The following is a 19,128-nucleotide window of genomic DNA, read 5'->3' on the forward strand; positions in this document are numbered from 1 at the left end:
CTGTAGAAAAATTATGATTCTCACTCAGTCTTGTTATTGTTGTTTGCACAGACTGGGTCGCCAAATGAATGCAAATGTCTTCTATTCAATTAAAAAAAAAAAAAAATACTTTGTTTATATTCTACACAATAATGTGATGGATGTTGTTGTTGTGGGCTAACAAACAGGACTGTATTAGAAGAGGCTTAATGTGCAACTCTCACTCTGTCACTTTCTCTTCCTTTCCCACGCATGAAGTTGCTTAATTTAACACAGACACACACACACACACACACACACACACACACACACACACACACACACGCTTTCACCAGCAGTAGAGCTACCACCTCTCTCTCTCTCTCTCTCTCTCTCTCCCTCCCTCTCTCAGTCAGTGCCGTGCAGCCACTCAGTGTCGGGCTGAGGCTGAAGGAGCAGAAGGAGCTGAAGGGCTGTGCAGCTCCAGAGTTCAGGATCACCGGATCTCTGTGGCGGCGGCAGAGACTCGATCCTCCGCTCAGTGAGGCTGACAACAACTGCAGCAGTCCCGCACCAACAACACCAACACCAAGAGGAGCAGCCCGCATGGAGATACCACCAACCCCGGCACCATGCACCTCTGAAAGCTCCAGCTCACCGTCCTTTGTGTAGCCTAAGGGGGGCAAAAAAAAAAAAAAAGTCTGCAAGATCCCACTTTCCTCGCTCCGCTGAGGTGAGCCGAGCCGAGCGGCTTCTTCTTCCCTCCTGTTCTTCATCGGCCAGCCTGCCTGCCTCTTTTTTTTTTTAATTTTTTTTTTTTTTTTTTTTGGTCTTCCGCCTCTCGCAGTCCACTGCTCCGGTTTTTTTTTTTTTTTTTGACTTTTTTTTTTTATCCTAGGAAAAGGAAAAGCTCTGCTGTTTCCCCCGAGTCAACCTGCTCGCCCAGCACCCATGAATTCAGATAAAAATGTGTACCTCGGCAGAGACAAAGGCATCATGCGGAAGAGAGCCCTGCTCCTTCGGAAAGGTTGCAGCTTCGAGATCACCAGGTAAGCCCCCTCTCTTCGTCTTCTTTCATTTTTTTTTTTTAATTCTTTAATTTTGTGTGTGTGTCTGGGACACGAGAGAGGAGCGATTAAAAATGGCTCGACCATCCCACAGAGGCTGCTTTTGCTCTCTGCTGCCCAGAAGTGGCACTTTACACGGGGCCCAACAGTGAGTTTGTGGTGGGGTGTCCGTCTGTCTTTCACCTTGTGGATTGGTGATTTATAGCCAGGATGGATCTGCTTTGTGTGTGTGTATGTTTGTGTATGTGCATGTGTGTATATGTGTGTGTGTGCGCGCACTGGAGCGGAGGGATGTCCCCAAAAACATCCAGCAGTGTATCCAGAGAGGAGGGAGCAGGCACATTATCACACCGTCCTGCATCCGTTTATTCATCTCAATATTGTCTTTCTGTCTGTCTCTGACTCAACCCCCCCACATCACATTGTCCACATCTCTGACTGTGTGTGTGTGTGTGTGTGTGTGTGTGTGTGTGTGTGTGTGTGTGTGTATGGATGGACAGATACGTGTCGTCTGCACCTGACTCTGCCATGTTGACAGTGTTGCTTAGTGGCAGGACACTGTCAATCATCGTTTTTTTTTTACAGCCAGAGGCAGGTGTTGATTGGGCAGAAGAGCAGCCACAGTGCCCCCAAAGCTGTCCAATCCTGAGCCACTCAGAGCTCAGAATATGCAGGTTTTAATTACCCCCACCCACCCCCAACCCCATACCAACCCCCTCCTCCCCTCCTCTCATGCCCTCCCTCCCTGAAAAGAAGAAGAAAAAAAACTGGAGGCTATTTGATTTGAGGGGGTTCAGATCACCTGCTGTATGTAGTCTGCTGCTATACTGAAGCACAGCGGGGTGTCGGTGAGTTCATACACACTGAATGGCAGCAGACACATGAAGGCGCGGGGTCTCGGCGGAGGAGAGACCACATAACGTGCAGCTGATGCGACTTCTCTGTGTGGAGCGATTGGTTATTGGCAAAACCTCCGGGAGGTTTGAGACATAGTGTGTGTGTGTGTGTCGTCCTGTGGGCTCCTCCAGCAGCAGGAAGAGGAGGATGGGGAAGAGGAGGAGGAGGACACCGGCTCTGTGTGGATGTCCTAATCCGTCTGTGCAGCTCCCTGTGGAGTCCATCCATCACAAGTTACTCCGCTGTGGTTTGCATCAGTAAATATTTGGCGAAGGCTTTCACTGAAACCAGTTCCTCCTCCTGTACTTTGCATAATCACTGACTGGCCCGAGTGTCCACAGGACTTCCTGCAGCTCGTTTACCAATAATTTATGATGGCAGTCGTGTCAGAGCATCATCTAGTAAGGTTAGCGGTGATGTCAGTGACACATGCACCGTATTTTATCATAACTGGTTCATCATTTGTGGTTTGTACTCCAACATTGACATTGACTTAGTGACAGTTTTAGGGTAAAAACTCCAGTTTGTAACCAGATTTTAATTTCCAAACATTAACACTGGGTCAGAATAATTCATTATTGTTGTTGTCGTTTTTTCCTCACTGACAGTTCAAAGCCCCAAAATGTTCAATCTACCGCAAAGCAAACTGGGAAAAGCGGAAAAAATCTCACATTTGAGAACGTGAAGGCGTCAAATATTTGGCTTTTAATTGTAAAAAAAAAAAAAAGTAACTTTAACTATTAATCAATAATTAATTGTCTTTCAATCACCTAATGAATCCAGATCAGATATGTGTCTTCTGATTAGTATTGTCTCGGTCACATCAGCGTCTCTCCTCCCACCTCAACTCTCATTTCCTGCTATTTCAGACAATCTGTGGAGGTGTGCAGCAGCAGCAGCGCAAATTTACCCATGATTCACACTCCGTTGCTCTTACAGCTGATAACTTTGTCTCAGTGGTTCAGTACATGTTGTCGGAGACGTGGACCGTGGCCCCAGACGGCCAGGTCCCCCTTCTCCAAATGGAGGATACAGTATGTATATAGTCAGTATATTCAGGGCGCTACGTGGTGCAGAGCTCTGACTTTGGCCGAGCACTTACTTTCAAATTACACATCGCATCTAATTTGCTTGATTTATCCAGCGAAGTGAAGTGAAGTGAAGTGAAATGAAGGGGGTCTGTTCCTCCTCTGCAGGCTGTGTGGACCCAGGAGCCGCATGGTGGATGGAGGAGGCTTCCTGGCTGGCAGACTGTCTCTCAGACACTAGCAGTTTAACAGACAATCAATCTGAGCCGGGCCTGAAGTGCTACTGCATGGGCAAATAGATTCTCCTCCACTATACTGAGGGGATATGAGAGACACTCAAGTCCAGGACTGCTGCTGAGGCTGAGGCTGAGGATGGGGGCTGTGTATAATTCATTGTGCTGCAGAGAGGCATGGCCACACACACCTAACACACTTGGACAGCTTCATAAGGACACACTGTATGTTAGATCCCGGCTGTCAGGTCACGTGTGCGATCACGCCAACACACACCACACACACGCACACACACACAATGGTTGAAGTGTTCCCATATGCTTTCCTGTGGAAGTATGTCATGAGGAGGTTTTATCTCGATATCGATCTGCCCTCGTTTTCTTCTCCGGGCTACAGACACAGACTCTGGGACTGTGAGTGAGGCATCTCACGGCACATTAGGTTAACTCTCCGAGGCCGCAATGAGATTACTGTCAGGGTCAATTAGACTATTTTTTTTTCCTCTTTATTAATCGTTTATTCTATAAAATATCAGAAAACAGAATGGAAAAAGGCCCAAAGTGACATTTTCAAATCCACCTTAAAGCAAAATATATTCAATTTAGAAGAAGAAAACACAAGACACTGGGGAAAAAAGTTTGTTATCAATCAACTTGCGATGAGAAACTTGAATCTATAAGTGAAATCAAGATTCTCAGGGGGAAAGTTTGTGGGATTAAGCTTCCGTGATCTTTTTAAAGGAGTCGATCTGCTTTGAGATAAACGCATCACATGATTATTTCTGACCGTGTGTCATCGTGACTAAGCTTTATCTAACAAAGTCAGCGCCAGGCTGCCAGTTGGCAGATTCTCTCTCTGACAGCAGCGGCTGCAGAGTTGCAGGTGAAAGCAAAAAAAAAGTTGAAGGAACCGCTGTGGGACTGAATGTTTGGCCGTTTGTTTCTCTCTGTGGTGCTGGTTGCAGGTGGTTGCATGTCTGTTTGTCTACTGCACAAATATAGTAGTGTGTAAGTATGGCATATCCTTCCTGACAGTGGTGAAGTTGCATTATGGGTAAGGAGGCGCCAGGTTCTGACAAGCAAGAGTGTCATAAAAAGATAGACTCATCCCTCTTGAATCACTGCAGTGCTATTTGACTTTATTTAAGCAAGCACACACAACTTTGGACAAGCTCTTTGCCCTCCAGTCTTGAACTTGACACAGCGAAGTCTGGAAAACCTCCAGGAACAACAAATCCTAACTTATTTAGTGTCGTTTTCTGTTTTCCGTTTTTTTTTTTCCATAACAATGGAGGCATGTTTCTCTGTCAGCTCTGCTCTGCGACCGAGCTCTCTCTTTCTCTGGCCTGTGTCAGAGCACTTCCAGTCAGCCCTGGTTAATTGTGTGTGAATAAGATTAGACTACACAGTGACACTTGAAGGAGCCAAGAAAGCACTGGCTCGACTCTCGACCACGCGCTGGCAACAACAAAACATAACTCCAACAGACGGTGCCAGCGAGGGGGGGAAAAATGTGAACGGACGTCGTTGTTACCGGGCAGAAAACAAAACCTTGACCTCGGTATGAAACATCAGAAATCACAAGAAGTCGGCAAACGTGCTTTCTATGAATCCAGCATCAGCAGATTCTGGTGCGGTGGAAACTAAACTAACCTCATTGTGTGGAATCTTTTTCGGGTCTCGCTCGTCAATCCACAACAGAACATTTGTAGTTCATTTAAGGAAAGGCATGCACTGGCAGGGAGAATTGCCATGAGAGAGAGAGAGAAGAAAAAGCTTATTTATCATCAAGTCAAAAGCCGGGGCAATGTGTGATCAGGCGTTTGTTAGGCCTACTACGGTTTGACTTTGTCGCTCAAAATGAACAAATACGTTCAGATAAAGAGCCTGTTTACAATGTAGGGAGGAAAGATTAGCTCTGACGGCCTGGATTAATGACTTTTGATGAATGTTCGCTGCTCATTAATCAGTCCACTCAATTTGCCAATGTCACACAGCCCTTCCCCTTGCTTTTTACCAATCCGTGCACCCACCCTACAAAAAAAAAAGGCAAGGTGTCTGGAGAAAGTGGCGATAACTTCACCCTGCAACCTCGGCCCCACATTAGCAGAGCAAAAATAGCTCCTTGACGCGCCACAGCCTCAGAAACTCTTGACAGTCTCTATCCTTCACTCCCCCTCCCTTCCCCTCCCTCCCTCCCTCCCTCCCACCTCCTCCCTTTTATTCTCCGTTCTCCCTGAACCCCTCGCTCCAGAGGTTGTTTGAGTGCATTTTGCTTTGAAATGCTATCAGTGTCTTCATTAACCTCGCCCGCTGCCAAACCCACAATGTTTTGTGACCACGGTTGCCAGGAGTTCTGCTGCTGCAGCTCGCTGCTCGTTAGATTGGCACAAGAGCGTTTCCAGATGTGGCTGAAGAAGAAGTAGAAGTGCACCGTGCTGAGTTCACGTGCTTTGTAAACAAACGGCTGAGGGAGGTTTAAACATATGCATCTTTTAAAGAAAAAAAAAAGGGAAAGAGAGAGAGGAAAAAAAGGGAAATATGTATTAGGGTTTGTCCTCATGTGGTTTCCTGCTGAAGCTTTTACAGTAGGCTTCAAAGCGGCGTGTGAATGAAGAACATGTGTTTTTGCTGTCAGACATGTTTTTCATGGTTTCAGATCTAAGAATGCAGAGCAGAGAGAGACTGTACACGGGCAGGAGGGCCGATGATGATACTGAGACTGATGCGCTCCCAGTCGCAGACACAGTGAAAGTGGTTGTGATAGGCCGGTGCTGCCCGGGGCTCCCTCTGCGTTACAGTCTGTCATAAAGCATCCAGCAGGGGAAGAGATGAAGTGATGGGCCCGCACTGACATTTTTGCTGACTCGAGGCACTCGTCTGCTTTGCATACAGTGAATCTTATTTCACTTTCACACGCACTAGACACAGGGGTTTCGCTCTTGCGTCAATGGAGCTGCAGTGCTGAGTCAACCGGCAGGAATTTGACATTTTAATTGTTTTGAGTCATATAAGAAATCAAAATGTTCTTGTTTTGCCTCATTCAATGGGAGAATTCTGCATTTACTTTATTAGAAATGACATATCTTTGGGTCTAATGACTGTTTATCACATCATTTTGAAATCGTCGTCGTCTAGACCTTTGTGAAGTATGATGACGATTTTACGGACGTCTTTATGGACTGGATGATCAATGAGTTAAAAACAGTTGACAGTACAGCTCTACTGGTGTGGGTTTTTTGGGAGTGATACTGATATGAAGGAGTAGAAAATGTCAGATAACCAGTTGATATACATTTTCTGCTGTGATCCCTCAAATATGGCTCAAACACTTTACCGTTTAACAATAAGTAACTTTATATTCCTCAGTGCAGCACTGCAGTAAACTCATGGAAAACTTAAAGGGGAACTATGCAAGATTTTTTACCTTAATTAAACAGCTTCGGAGTAATTGTGATGGGTAAATGACTTGTTACGAGGGAGAATGGAGACTCTGCTTTCCACCTATAGCTTCTTTTGGCTGAAAACCAACCTTGCAAGATCAGGGCCGCCTACAACCCGTTGTTCCAGCTCTCGTCTTGGCGGCACCACGACACAAACATAACTGTGATCTCTTGTTAATGACAGATAAGACTATACAAATATACACATCATAAAACATATGATATAAGGTTATCCACCACTCTTTGGATTTGGCTTCACTGAAAACAAATGCACAAGGCCGATGTTTCGCAAAACAGCGAAAAAGTGACTGGACCTGCATAGCTCCCATTTAAATGAAAATAACTGGAAAAAGGACAAATAGGCTACCTTTGATGAATACCCACAATGCAACAGTGTTTCAGACAGCTAGTGGCAGCTAACACTGGGGGTTAGCATCAGGCTGCAGACGTCTGCTAAACTAACTCCACTCCCCCATGTTCCTTTTATCCAAACCCGTTGCCTTCAGCTGTAACATACATCGACTCCAGTGACTTCATTTTCCACATGATGTCAAGACACATAAACAGAGTTTAATGTGTAAAATTCCTTCCTTCTATAATCATTAACATTTCCAGGTTGACATATACAGTATACAGTATACGATCATTCGGTCAAACTTGTTGCTGGAGAGTAAAGTCGTTGTTTCCAGGGGTTACGATTGTTCGCTCGCACAGTGTTGGCGCAACGTTTTATCACTTGTCTTATTTCCGTAGAAGGTTGTAGCTGGGAAATTGAAACGGTGTTGCACGAGCTCAGACGGTTCTTGCTCCGCTCAGCCGTACAGTGAGTCCCTCAGTGAGGTCTGATAAACACTGGACTGTAATCACTCCCATATGTGGCTGCATAGCTCAGCACAACCCGGCACAGTTCAGCCATGCGCACTACGCAGCGCACCAGGCTCATTTAGACAGAAAAATAGACTCAAATTACTAGAAGAGGAAGAAAAAAAAATCCCTCGCTTGATTACAGCCCTATGTAAACTTTGACTTTTTGAGCAGAACATCTGCTTCCATTTAGGGCTTTAAGACACATACCTACACATTAAGATGCACTGTGCACTGCTTCAGGAAAACTTGGAGGCTGGAAAAATATTCCCCCATTATAGTTGCCTGGAATAAACCCAGCACAGTTGTACTTAAAGCTGGGCACTGGTTGAGATGCGGCCAGCTCGAGCTCGGCCACAAGCCACATGCATACGAGACCGATACTCGCAAAACAAAGTGAATGCGAGTGTGTCTGTGTGTGTGTGTGTTTGTGTGTGTGTTGAAGTGCCAGAGGAACGGAGCGCAGAGTATGAAAAGCTCAAAGGAAGTCTGCACAGTATGGCCACCGTCTGTGTGTACACTGCGAGCTGCTTCACACCAGCCCGCTGCCCCCGTCATAACCCTTGAAGAGCGATCCAGGAGAGACTGGGGGGGAGGGAGGGGAGGAAATGGAGCCAGTGAAGGGTTACTGTTGTACATTTTTACCCTGCGGTTTGAAGGGAGGCTGGCCAAAAAAACCTCCTCTTGGTTAGAGAGCGAGCAACAGAGGGAGACGGTGGAAGAGATGCAGGAGATGGAAGTGCAGTTTGGAAACTACCTATAGAGGCATTACATCTGAGACGGTTTATTTTCAGTGGAGGGTGTAAAGAAGTGGCTCAGACGCAGTGTAGACCTTCATTAACTGCAGGCCGACTACTGCGGGAGTATATGGATTATACTGTATGTGGCTATTTTTAACTAAAGGATGTTTTGCTACTGCAGAAGATAAAAACACAAACAAACGTCCAATAGAGACAGAAAGGCCTCACTTTAACCTTATTTTGCATTTCGATTGCTCTCAGATGTATTTGACTGATTTGTACTTATTGTGATGAAAGAGCTGAAGTGTAATGTTGCATTTACATTTGGGAACGCCCCTTTCATAGAGCAGAGCCACATGTGGCAGGACGCCAGAGAGGTGAAGGCTTAAGACTTTTAAGTCCTTAGAGAAACAAGAGCCACGTCACCGGCTCTGTGATACTTACACTAAATCCCAAATAAGTCAGTGTGCTAACAGCGGTTGCTGCAGCGACAGGCCCAATGCCAAGCAGATGTAAATATCCGCCGTTCCCACCTTTTCCATTTAACATGATAGAGTTTTGCTAACTAGCATTATAGAGGAACTAAGCAGGATTTCTCCCGTGGCTATGCTACATTTTTACCTTAATTAAAAAGCTCCGGACTAATTGTGATGGTTAACTACATGACTTGTTACGAGTGAGAATGGAGGCTCTCTGTCTTCCACCTGGCGTCTCATGGCTGAAAACCAACCTTGCAACATCAGTGTAGTTACTCAGTCGCCGCCCCGGTGTCCCAGCTGTCATTTCTGCGGCACCGTGACACAAACGTGCTCCGTAACCGGCAATCTTTTGTTTACGATGGTTAAAACTACACAAATACACACGTCGTAACATCGTATATGTTATTTTGCTGGCTTCATTGTAAACAAATGCACATGGACGAGAGGAGCATTAGCAAAACAGCGGAAAAGCCACCAGACTTGCATACGTAGTTCCCCTTTAAACGCAGAGCACAGCTGAGGCTGATGGGAATGTGATTCGTTAGTGGAAGATGGATGTCGGTACCTGGTAGGTAATTATTACATGGCGACTCGACAATGAGACACCAGATGGAAAGACAGGAGATCACCAAGCTAAACGGTTCATCCTCTGGGGAACATGAACAAGGGCACGGGGATCAAAGATGCAGAACAACATGCTGCTAGTGTCCCATAGTAATTATAAGAGTATTATAATAATAATCCATGTTCATAGTTCTCATCTAATTTCTCATCTCATCTCATTTGGAAAATTCAGGAATTATAATGTAAAGAAACAAGTGAGCATCTGTACGTTTTAATACTGAATTTCACATGCATCATGTTGTTTGCTTTCACCGATAGATCATTCAAATTATATACTTCTCTTAATGATTTATATTGCATACATTCACACTGGTAGACAGCAGAACATCTCCAATAAGATAAAAAAAGTTAATGCAATAAAGGCTTAATGATTACTGTATGTAATTGAATTATAGATAATTAGACGGTGCTTATGTAAACTCTTGTATGAACAGGTTTTTGACCTCCCTCTCATCCACTTGTGATGACAGCTCTAACCACAAGAGGGCAGACTCTCCCTGTGTAAACACTGATGTGGACATACGGATGTTTGGTCAGAGAGACATTAGAGGAGGAATTTCACACTTCTGACCCTTTTATCGAGTTAGTTTAGTTACTGATGCGTCACAATCTGAGAGGAGCAAAGTGTTTGAGGAGCATGAAAACTCAAAGGAAGCAGGTGAACAATAAAACATGACATGACTGGTGCACTGGCCATTCACACTTTTCCACTAGGAGGAGTAAGTGCATTAAGAAGCAGTGACAGGAGGAGGTGGACTCATTCATTCAGACTCTCACTGTGTTTCTCTGCACTCTGTGACAATGTAAAACATCGTTATGACTCCACAAATGTGAACAAATCCCAGAATCAAGAGCACACACACAAAAACACACACACATACACACATGCTCAGCCAAAAAGGGCCAAAGGGCAGAGTGGTGTCCGGGGCCGGCACTGATCGTTACAGACAAAAGGTTAATTCACCTGATCACATTTAATGAGAGCGCCATCATAAATCGCTGCAGCCTGACACTGTGACATTTCACAGAGGCCACATGGTGACCTGCTGGCATTTGGGACAGAGTAGAAACAAAGGGGTCGAGGTCTGAATCCAAATCATGCATGCATGTGTTTATGTATGTATGTGTGTGTGTGTGTGCTCGTATGCTTGTGTGTGTGTGTTTGTGTGTGTGTTCATGTGATTATGTGTGTAAACGACTGCCATTAGAGAACATGTGAGCACAAACTAAAGAGGAGGGCAGCTGGCTGCTTACTGAAATGTAATTTTAGACGTTAAGTAGATGATCGGAGATCTTTTACGTGAGTTAAAGTATCAACACATCCATCTATCCATTCATCCATCAGCTGTATCGCTTATCTCTGCAGTCACTGTTCATGGAAGAGCTGGAGCTAATCCCAGCTACATAGGATGAGAGCTGGGTACTCTAGACTGTCACAGGGCCGATATATAGAGACAAACAACCACTGACCTACAGTATGTGCTTATAAAGGGATAGTTCAACATTTTGGTAAACTGGCCCATTGCCATAATCCCTATAGTCATAGCAGTAGGTTCGTTACCTTTAATTGTCGGTGCAAGCTGTTTTTGGAACGGCGGAGCAGAGCCGCGAGCTGCTCAGAGCTACGCTACAGAGGCTAATGGGTTTCCCTCATCAAACTCATCAAATACACAATCCACCAACTCCAAAACACTCTTGTGGACAAGTTGTGACCTGAACATTCACCACGCAGTGAGATAATAACGTAACGTTACGAGGCCGAGTTGTTTTCGAGGTAAATTCATGCAAAACCGCTGATGCGCGTTCCCATCGAGGGCAGTTTTTCAGCAAGCAGTCTCTGAATTTGCCTCGAAAACAACTAAGTCTTGTAATGTTCCGTTATTATCTCATAGCGTGGTGAATGTGCAGGTCACAACTTGTCCACCAGAGCGTTTTGGAGTTGTTGGATTGTGTATTTGATGAGTTTGATGAGGGAAACCAAGAAATCCCATTAGTCTCCGTAGCGTAGCAATGAGCAGCTCGCGGCTCTGCTCCCCCGTTCTAAAACCCACCCAGAAAGGCCTCAGGTCCAGTCTCACCACCAGTATTAATGCAACAACATAGAAATGTCAATATAAGGCTGCAACTGTCTGTCAGTGCTTTTCTTATCCATTAATGATTAGGTGCATGTTTGCATGTTCTCCCTGAGCGTGCATGGTTCTCCCCAGGTTTCTCCAGCCTCCTCCTCCTCCCACAGTCCAAACACATGCTCATTAGGTTAATTGGTGACTCTAATTTGCCTGTAAGTGTGAATGCGAGCAGCAGTGGTTGTTTGTCTCTATTATGTGTCGGCTCAGTGACAGACTGACGACCTGTCCAGGCTGTACCCCGCCCTCCTCCCCGGATAAGCAGCAGTATAGTTAATGGATGGATCGCTGCTGGATCCCTTAATCATTTCAAAAAGGGCCAAGACAGAGTAGTGTGATGACTTCTTTAACTCAACCCGCTTGTCAAAAACTAAAATCTATTCATATTCGAGGAACTGAAACTAGTGAAAATTTGGCTTTTTTTTTTTTTTTGCAAGATGGTCACCAGTTGCTGAAATATTCTGTAAATCAATGAATAAAAGTTTAGAAGAGATAATATTAAAGGGATAGTTCAACATTTTGGCAAATTGACCCATTGCCATAATCCCTTTAGTTGTAGGTTCGTTACCTTTGATTGTCGGTGCAAGCTATTTTTAGAACGGCGGAGCAGAGCTGCTTAGAGCTACGCTACGGAGGCTAATGGGATTTCTTGGTTTCCCTCATCAAACTCATCAAATACACAATCCAACAACTCCAAAACGCTCTGGTGGACAAGTTGTGACCTGCACATTCACCACGCTATGAGATAATAACAGAACGTTACAAGACCGGGAGTTGTTTTCGAGGTAAATTCATGCAAAACCACTGATATGTGTTCTCGTGGGGGCAGTTTGTCGGCAAGCAGTCTCTGCATTTGCCTCGAAAACAACTCTGTCTCTGTGCCTTTGCCAAAATGTTGAACTATCCCTTTAAGATGCACTTAAAATAAATTAAAGTACTCATTGTGCAGAAAAATGGGCACGGGGGAGCTGCTAACTACAGTATATGATTCAGTGGTTCACAACCTTTTGATGGACTATGCCTCTGTAACAGTGTTTTAATGCATCAAAAGTAAAATAAAAGTAATTAGGGGTCCCAAATATTGCATCAGGAGATTTTACGATCTGTGCAGCATAGCTACAGCATCCTCAGATCCTCAGATCAACACAAGGAAACACTCTCAGGGAAACAAAAACATGGAGGAAATCTGCCTCCACTGTCCAGGTGTAAACGCCAGCGCCAGCGCCAGTGAATAAACAATGGTCGAATCATTCCATAAGCAAATGAAGCCATCTATCATAACTGCCCTCCGCACCCCCCCACCCCCCCGCCCTCTTGCCGGTTACATATTATCCAGGGACAAAGCCTCATCAAAGAAAAGTGGAATCATGTCCCGTCTATTGATTTGCATGTTGCACCTGGATGTGTGCGGCTGATAAAACCTCACGTCGTTCATGTGTTTCCGCTCGTTTTTCTATTGAAAGAAAATTACTCCCATCGGACCCAGAGTGATCTAGTGTACATCTAATCACATTGTGCATTTTGACACACACACACACACACACACACACACACACACATTCACATACACATATACACACAGCAACAGAGTCAGTGTTTAAATCCTGCGTGGGAAAGGTGCCGTTGGTCAGACGTGGCTTACTGGGTGAGACTAAAGGGCCGGCGTGGCAGCTGTCCAGAGAGGAGGCGGCGCGGCTCGGAGGGATTAGCAAAAACTTATTGACTCGAGAGCTCCTGATCCGCATCATGCAGCTTCAACTGGCTTCAACTGCTGAGGAAAAACCCTGCGTGCACGCATACACACACACACACACACACACACACACACACACACACACAGACATGCATGTTGTGTGCACCTGTGCACCGCGATGGCCATGGATTGCGAACCCACACACTATAATGCTTACACCTACATTTATATCCTGCAGCTTTTGAAGTTGCATTTGTCTGGGGGAAAGTGGAGCCTGGGATAGTCCATCACTGTCAGGTCCCACACACACACACACATTGAAGAATGAGGTTTATAGTTAATACATCACCTCCTAACTAATAGATCCAAAGCACCAACCTCACTGATTACTCACCATAATAGAAGGTGTGTGAGCCCTGTAGGTTTGTTGTAGCAGCTCTCTGCAGCTCGGCGACATGCAAATATACGATGGGTGGGAATGTGGCGACACCTACTGCAGTCTAATCGGGTTAATCCGTGAGCAAATGGCACGATCATGGAAATAAAACGGTGACATTCAGCCTCATTATTACCTGGATTACGTTGCCATGAATACAGCTGAAACACTAAATTGATCAAGTGAAAGTTAATCCACTTAAATCGTGTGTTAATAGTCATTTTTTAGGGATGTTCAGTGTTAAAAGCTGAGGTTAAAAATACATTTAAATATTTTTTCTCCACCTTTTGACAAAGATAGTTAACAAGCAAGTACATGAAAAAGTTCAAGCACTTTGGACAAAGGAAGAATAACATCATGTTGTTGTCTCTTTCCTCAGATCTGCTCCAGAGGAGTTTAGTCTGTGTAGGTGGTGCAGATGCTGCAGAAACAAATACATCTGTGTTTTTACTAAATCTCAATCTGTCACCAAATGCATCTTCCTGATATTTGCAGAGCTGCACATTTTCACCACTTAATCCACAAACTGGAAGACAGATTAGTCAATTAATCCATTAGTTGATCCACAGGAAATGAATCACAACTACTGGAGTTAGTCTTCCACTTCCTTATATATGAATCTATGCTGTTTTTGATTTTTTTTTCTTTAGTTTTACATGACAGCAAGTGAAATATCTTTGGGTTTCGGAGCAGTGGATATGTACTTGATGCACTTGAAGGCATCAGCAGAGACACAAACAGCTCTTCGTTAGCATCTCAGTTTCCATTGTGAGGAACCCTGGTGGATTATATTCATCACCTGGAGGAGTGGACGCTTTATTGTCACATTACACCGGTTTCATTCATTCTGTCGCCACCGGTTTTGTTCTTCATTCAGGTCGACGGCTCCTGACGCCACGTCTAACAGGCCCATCTCTGAACAGGAAGTCTTCCCCATTTCAACTTCCTTTTGTTGCTGAATTTACAAGTGACGGTTGGAAAAAAAAAAACCAGAAGCCCTTATGCAAAGGCCATGGAGACCATGAGCGTGTCAAAGGGTGACAATTGTGTGGGTGTGGTGGTAGTGTGTGTTGTGTTATGCAACATGTATGAATGTCTGTGTACGTGCTCTAATTAGAGGTGGGGGTGTTCAGGTATCTCAGGTTTGTTTGTTTGTAATTTGACCCTAATGTGAGAAAACAAAGGTTTTTTTTATTTATTTCCAGCTGTGTTTTATGGAAGCAGCTTTGTGTTTGTGTTTATGTTTGTTCTTCAGGCCGTTGCAGATTACAGCTGCGGCTATTTCCAAAGCTGCTGCATCCACATTCATTCAGAAAGAGAGAAAATGCCATGCGTGTCAGTAGCTTTAGGTGTTTTCCTGTTGTGTGGTGTGGTGTGGTTGTGCCACAGAGGGAGGGGGGGGGGTTTCTTCCGATTAAAAATTGATGAACAGCTGAGTGTCGTGTAGCCTGAGCCGAGCATTCCTGCACTCTTTCATGTCGTGTGTGTGTGTGTGTGTGCAGTGTGTAGGCTGAGCTGCTGGAGACGCAGGCTGCGGCTGGCCTATTGTGAAGGTATCAGATTTACTTAAGCTCATATGTCACCTGCTATTCTGCGCGTGTGAGCACAGAGCGGAGAATTAAAGTCCTCCTCGACATGTTTTTGCCACATTCCTCTCTGTTTCCTTTTACTGCGTGTCCTCGCCTTCATATGTGCAGCGCCGCTCGCTCGCCGCTCCAGCCTGACAAGTGACAAGTATTTTTTCTTTTAGCCTGTCCTCCTTCTCCTGACAGGACAGATTCACATTTTCTCATTCCAGTCCTCTACCAATACTCACATGAAGCAGCTTTATGTCTATAATGGTTTTTCTATTGTAACTCTATATACCAAAGCTAATCCAAAGCTAACTGAGGCCTCATCAGTCTGAATTAAAAATAATCTTTCAGTTATTTATTGCAACCAAAATTCATTATTTTTCTATTCCTCCACTGCAGCTCAGTGTGGAAATGTTTGTCGAATTCATTTTAAGAAAAACAAGCTCTTCATTAAAATAAAGTGACGACTGTGGAGTTTGTCCCTCCATCACTTACATTGGACTCTCATTAAAATCTTTTCGCAGCCAGATATGAATGAGTCAGAGCGACCAAAATATTTAAATACACACATACGGCCATGCAAATAGTGTTTAAAGATGGAAATGATAGATGTGATGTTTCCCTATAGGAGACCACAGACTTTCTATAGCTCATGTAACACTCCTGTAATGATTCTGCTTCTAAACTTTTGCAGAAAGTGAAATCTGAAACAACCCAAATAACACAAACAAACAAAACTATGTGGATTTCTGCTTATAAGAGGTCAAACAGGAAGTTTGTCTAAATGTTGAATACTGTAAATAAAATACTTTATATATCTTTGTCTTAGAAGAGGAAGCTGCATTTATTCACTTAACCCTAGAAAACATGAAGTTAGTCACCATAAACTGGATTAAACTGGATTCTTTAAAGCTCCTGTCTATTTGGGAGTTTATAAAGTATCTGATAACATTATCATCTGATGAGCAAAACATAAACAATAGATTTGCTCTGTTTCTGAACAATTGTGACCAAGATATGTACAAAATGTCAGTATTTAAATAACATTTAAAGGTAAAACACAATAAAAATTGTAATGTTATTATTATAACATAACAGTATTTGTCAAAAAACACCAGATTGGATCTTTGCTGTGACACGTTGTCACTCCAATTCCTCTAATGAACGTGGCGGCGGTGTAATGAATGCTGCTCTCAGATCTGTGCATGTGTCGCTGCGTCACCTAGAATGTTAAATAACCCAGGAGTCGATCAATAGGAGGTAGAAAAGTGCATTTTAAAGACAAAAAAAAGGAAGCGAGAGGGAGAGAGGTTGCATGAGTGGGTGAGTGAATGAATGAATGAGTAAATGAATGACCTCATCTCTGCCTAGACCTCCTGTTGAGTGGGATTATGGGTAGACCCCGAGGAGCTCATAAGAGTGATCGATTGGTGACGATCTGAGAGGCCAGAGAAACACAAAGACCATTTTCCTCTGAGACAATCTCAGATCTCCCTAATCACCTTCCATAGAGGACATATAACTCATAACTCATGTCTTAAACCATTTGCACATCATTTCTTATTCATTATAGAGCAACTTTTTGGATTGCCAGATTGTGGAGGAATTGCTGCTTGAATTGACCAAAGCTGATGAAGCTATAAACAACATCTTCATATTTCAGTTCATACAGTTGCAGACTGGATGAATTAGGAGCTTTATTAGGTCAAGTTTGATTAAAAGGTGTTAATTACTGAATTAAGAGCATTTCTATTGGCTTATAAAGAAAGGATAAACACCGGACAACCTGGCAACCTTAAACTGTGCCGATATGAAAGCCCTATAATTGATCTGTTAAGGGTTATTAATAATTTACTTATTGCCTATTAATTATGCCATTAATTAGACAGTGCAGGATCCAAAAGCTGCACTCACACTGACATGTGTTGCTCTTCTCAGCTTCCCAACTCACCGAGAGCCACTTTTTTTTTTTTTTAGAAAACAGGAAAACAACACACAAGCTTATAGCCGATGTGTTAGTGTCTCTTCATGTCGGGCTCTGGCTGAGAGCTCGCACCGGGTGACAGAGACTCAGCCCCATGCAGCCTCAGTCAGCCCCTCTCCTCCTGCATCCTGACATCACTTTGCGCTCCGGGATACTGTCTACTGTCACTGTAGAGAAGCTTTGCGTAATTGACGATGATGTAACAGCAGCAAGTCAAAGAAGAAGAAGAAGAAGCAGCAGAAGAAGGGGGGATAAAAAAAAAGGAGCGATAAGAATAATCTGCTCTGAATGGCGCCTTTTGCTCTGCAGAGCCTCCAGCGAAAACCTGTGTTGGCTTGAAATGCACCACAGAGAGAGAGAGAGATAGACACACTCACAGAGAGAGAGAGAGAGAGAGAGAGAGAAAGAGAGAGACAGAGAGAGAGAGAGAGAGAGAGAGAGAGAGAGAGAGAGAGAGACTCCTATGGCAGAGCTGTTCCGCTTCACCATCATGCTGTGACCAGTTGCGCGCGCTCACGGAGCCAAGAGCACTGAGAGAGAGAGAGAGAGAGAGAGAGAGAGAAAAAAGAGTCGGACGACCACCAGCCGGGTTGAGATCAGCTGTTGTCGGAGTTTGCGCCGCAGTGATGCTCCTGAGCTCTTAGCCGGAGGAGGACCAGACCGGAGGGAAGGAGAAGAAGGAGAAGGAGAAGAGGCAGAAACAACAACACACAGAGACACTCAGAGGGAGAGAGAGAGAGAGAGAGACACCGGTTTGTTGTTGTCGCCTTGTCCGCTGGACTGACATCGCATGGGGACATGAACAGTGTGGATCCAGCGTCCAACAAACTGTTGACTTTCAATCAGCGGTAAAAACAAACACAAAAACACACAAAACAAAACAACACCAACACATCCTATACTGTTACCTGTGTGTGTATATGTGTGTGTGTGCATGTCACCTCTCATCTGTTGAATGTGCAGCTCTGTGCCGTCGCTCTGTCGTTTCCCTGCAGCACCGATGGCAGTTTTTATTTTTTATTTTTTTTTATTGCTGCAGCCCTGAGCAATTTAGACAAAGCTGGAAAAAAAAAAAAAACACCTGCTCCGTTTGTTCGGTGCGTAAAGTGTCACGTTACGCGGCGACATCGGTTCATAATGTTGACAGTGATCGACTTGTTTCGGAGGATAGTTTTCACTATACTTGTCTAGTTGTGTATCAAGTGCATGATATATAGTATTGAGTATTGATCTTTTTATTTTGTCTTCCTATTTCCTACTTTGCATGGCAAACTGAGCGCCACTGAATCCACAAGTCTCCTCTTCTCCAGTCTGGAAGTATTGACGCTCCTCAACAACAGACTCTTTGAGCCACAACAGCTTTTTAATTAAAACCACAGCGCTGGGTTTTACTCTGTGATGTGCAGCTTTGTTTTTATAAAACTGTGGTGGTGGTTGTTAGTTGGTTGGTTGGTTCATCCCTTGATTATTAATTGAGCTATCTCTCTCTCTTTTTTTTTGTTTCATTTCACGTCTGGGGGAGGGCTGGACGTTACAGTAGGGTATGTAGCTACACGCGTGGAAAACGGTGAATAATTCATGTCGTGCCTCTCAGTCTCAGTTCAAGGTAGACTGGAGGTGCTCGCGGCTCGGGCAGTGTGTGACAGCAGCAGCAGCAGCAGCAGCAGAATAACGTATGGTGGTGGTGGTGGTGGTGGCCACGCTGAAGGCTGAGCATCTGGCTTTAACTGTGCAGCTGAGTTCAGATGTAGTCCAAGGTTATAGGCTACACTCTGTGTGCTGCTGGTCGCTCATTTCCAGCCTCTCTCTCTCTCTCTTTTACTGTTGATGACTGATCTGAAAATGCCACCACTGCAGCAGCAGAAGCAGCAGCAGCAGCAGCAGCTCTTTACCAGTTTTAAAGCAACACCAGGCACAGAGCTTTGGGGGATGGGGGATTGGGTGGGGGGGTGCGGTGACACTTGAGCAGCACTGAGGCAGAG

The 19,128-nt window shown here is 44.5% G+C and overlaps 1 protein-coding gene across 9 annotated transcripts in view; it reads left to right on the top strand.

Moving 5' to 3' along the window:
• The first annotated feature begins 368 nt into the window (after positions 1-368).
• Positions 369-19,128, top strand: part of garnl3 (GTPase activating Rap/RanGAP domain like 3) — a 76,827-nt gene continuing 58,067 nt past the window's right edge. For 3 of the 9 annotated variants that reach the window (XM_085793079.1, XM_085793081.1, XM_085793084.1), the window contains exon 1: positions 757-1,007. In XM_085793079.1, the coding sequence (XP_085649205.1) occupies positions 910-1,007 (98 nt within the window). In that variant the 5' untranslated portion in view covers positions 757-909. Of the gene's footprint in view, positions 1,008-17,145; positions 17,995-19,128 lie in introns of those variants that run through there. The other 6 variants (XM_085793076.1, XM_085793077.1, XM_085793080.1 and 3 more) reach the window with 4 other exon arrangements.

The sequence above is a fragment of the Trachurus japonicus genome, chromosome 12, assembly GCF_045865225.1.
Source record: "Trachurus japonicus isolate A0001 chromosome 12, Traja_1.0".
In the NCBI taxonomy this organism is placed as follows: domain Eukaryota; kingdom Metazoa; phylum Chordata; class Actinopteri; order Carangiformes; family Carangidae; genus Trachurus; species Trachurus japonicus.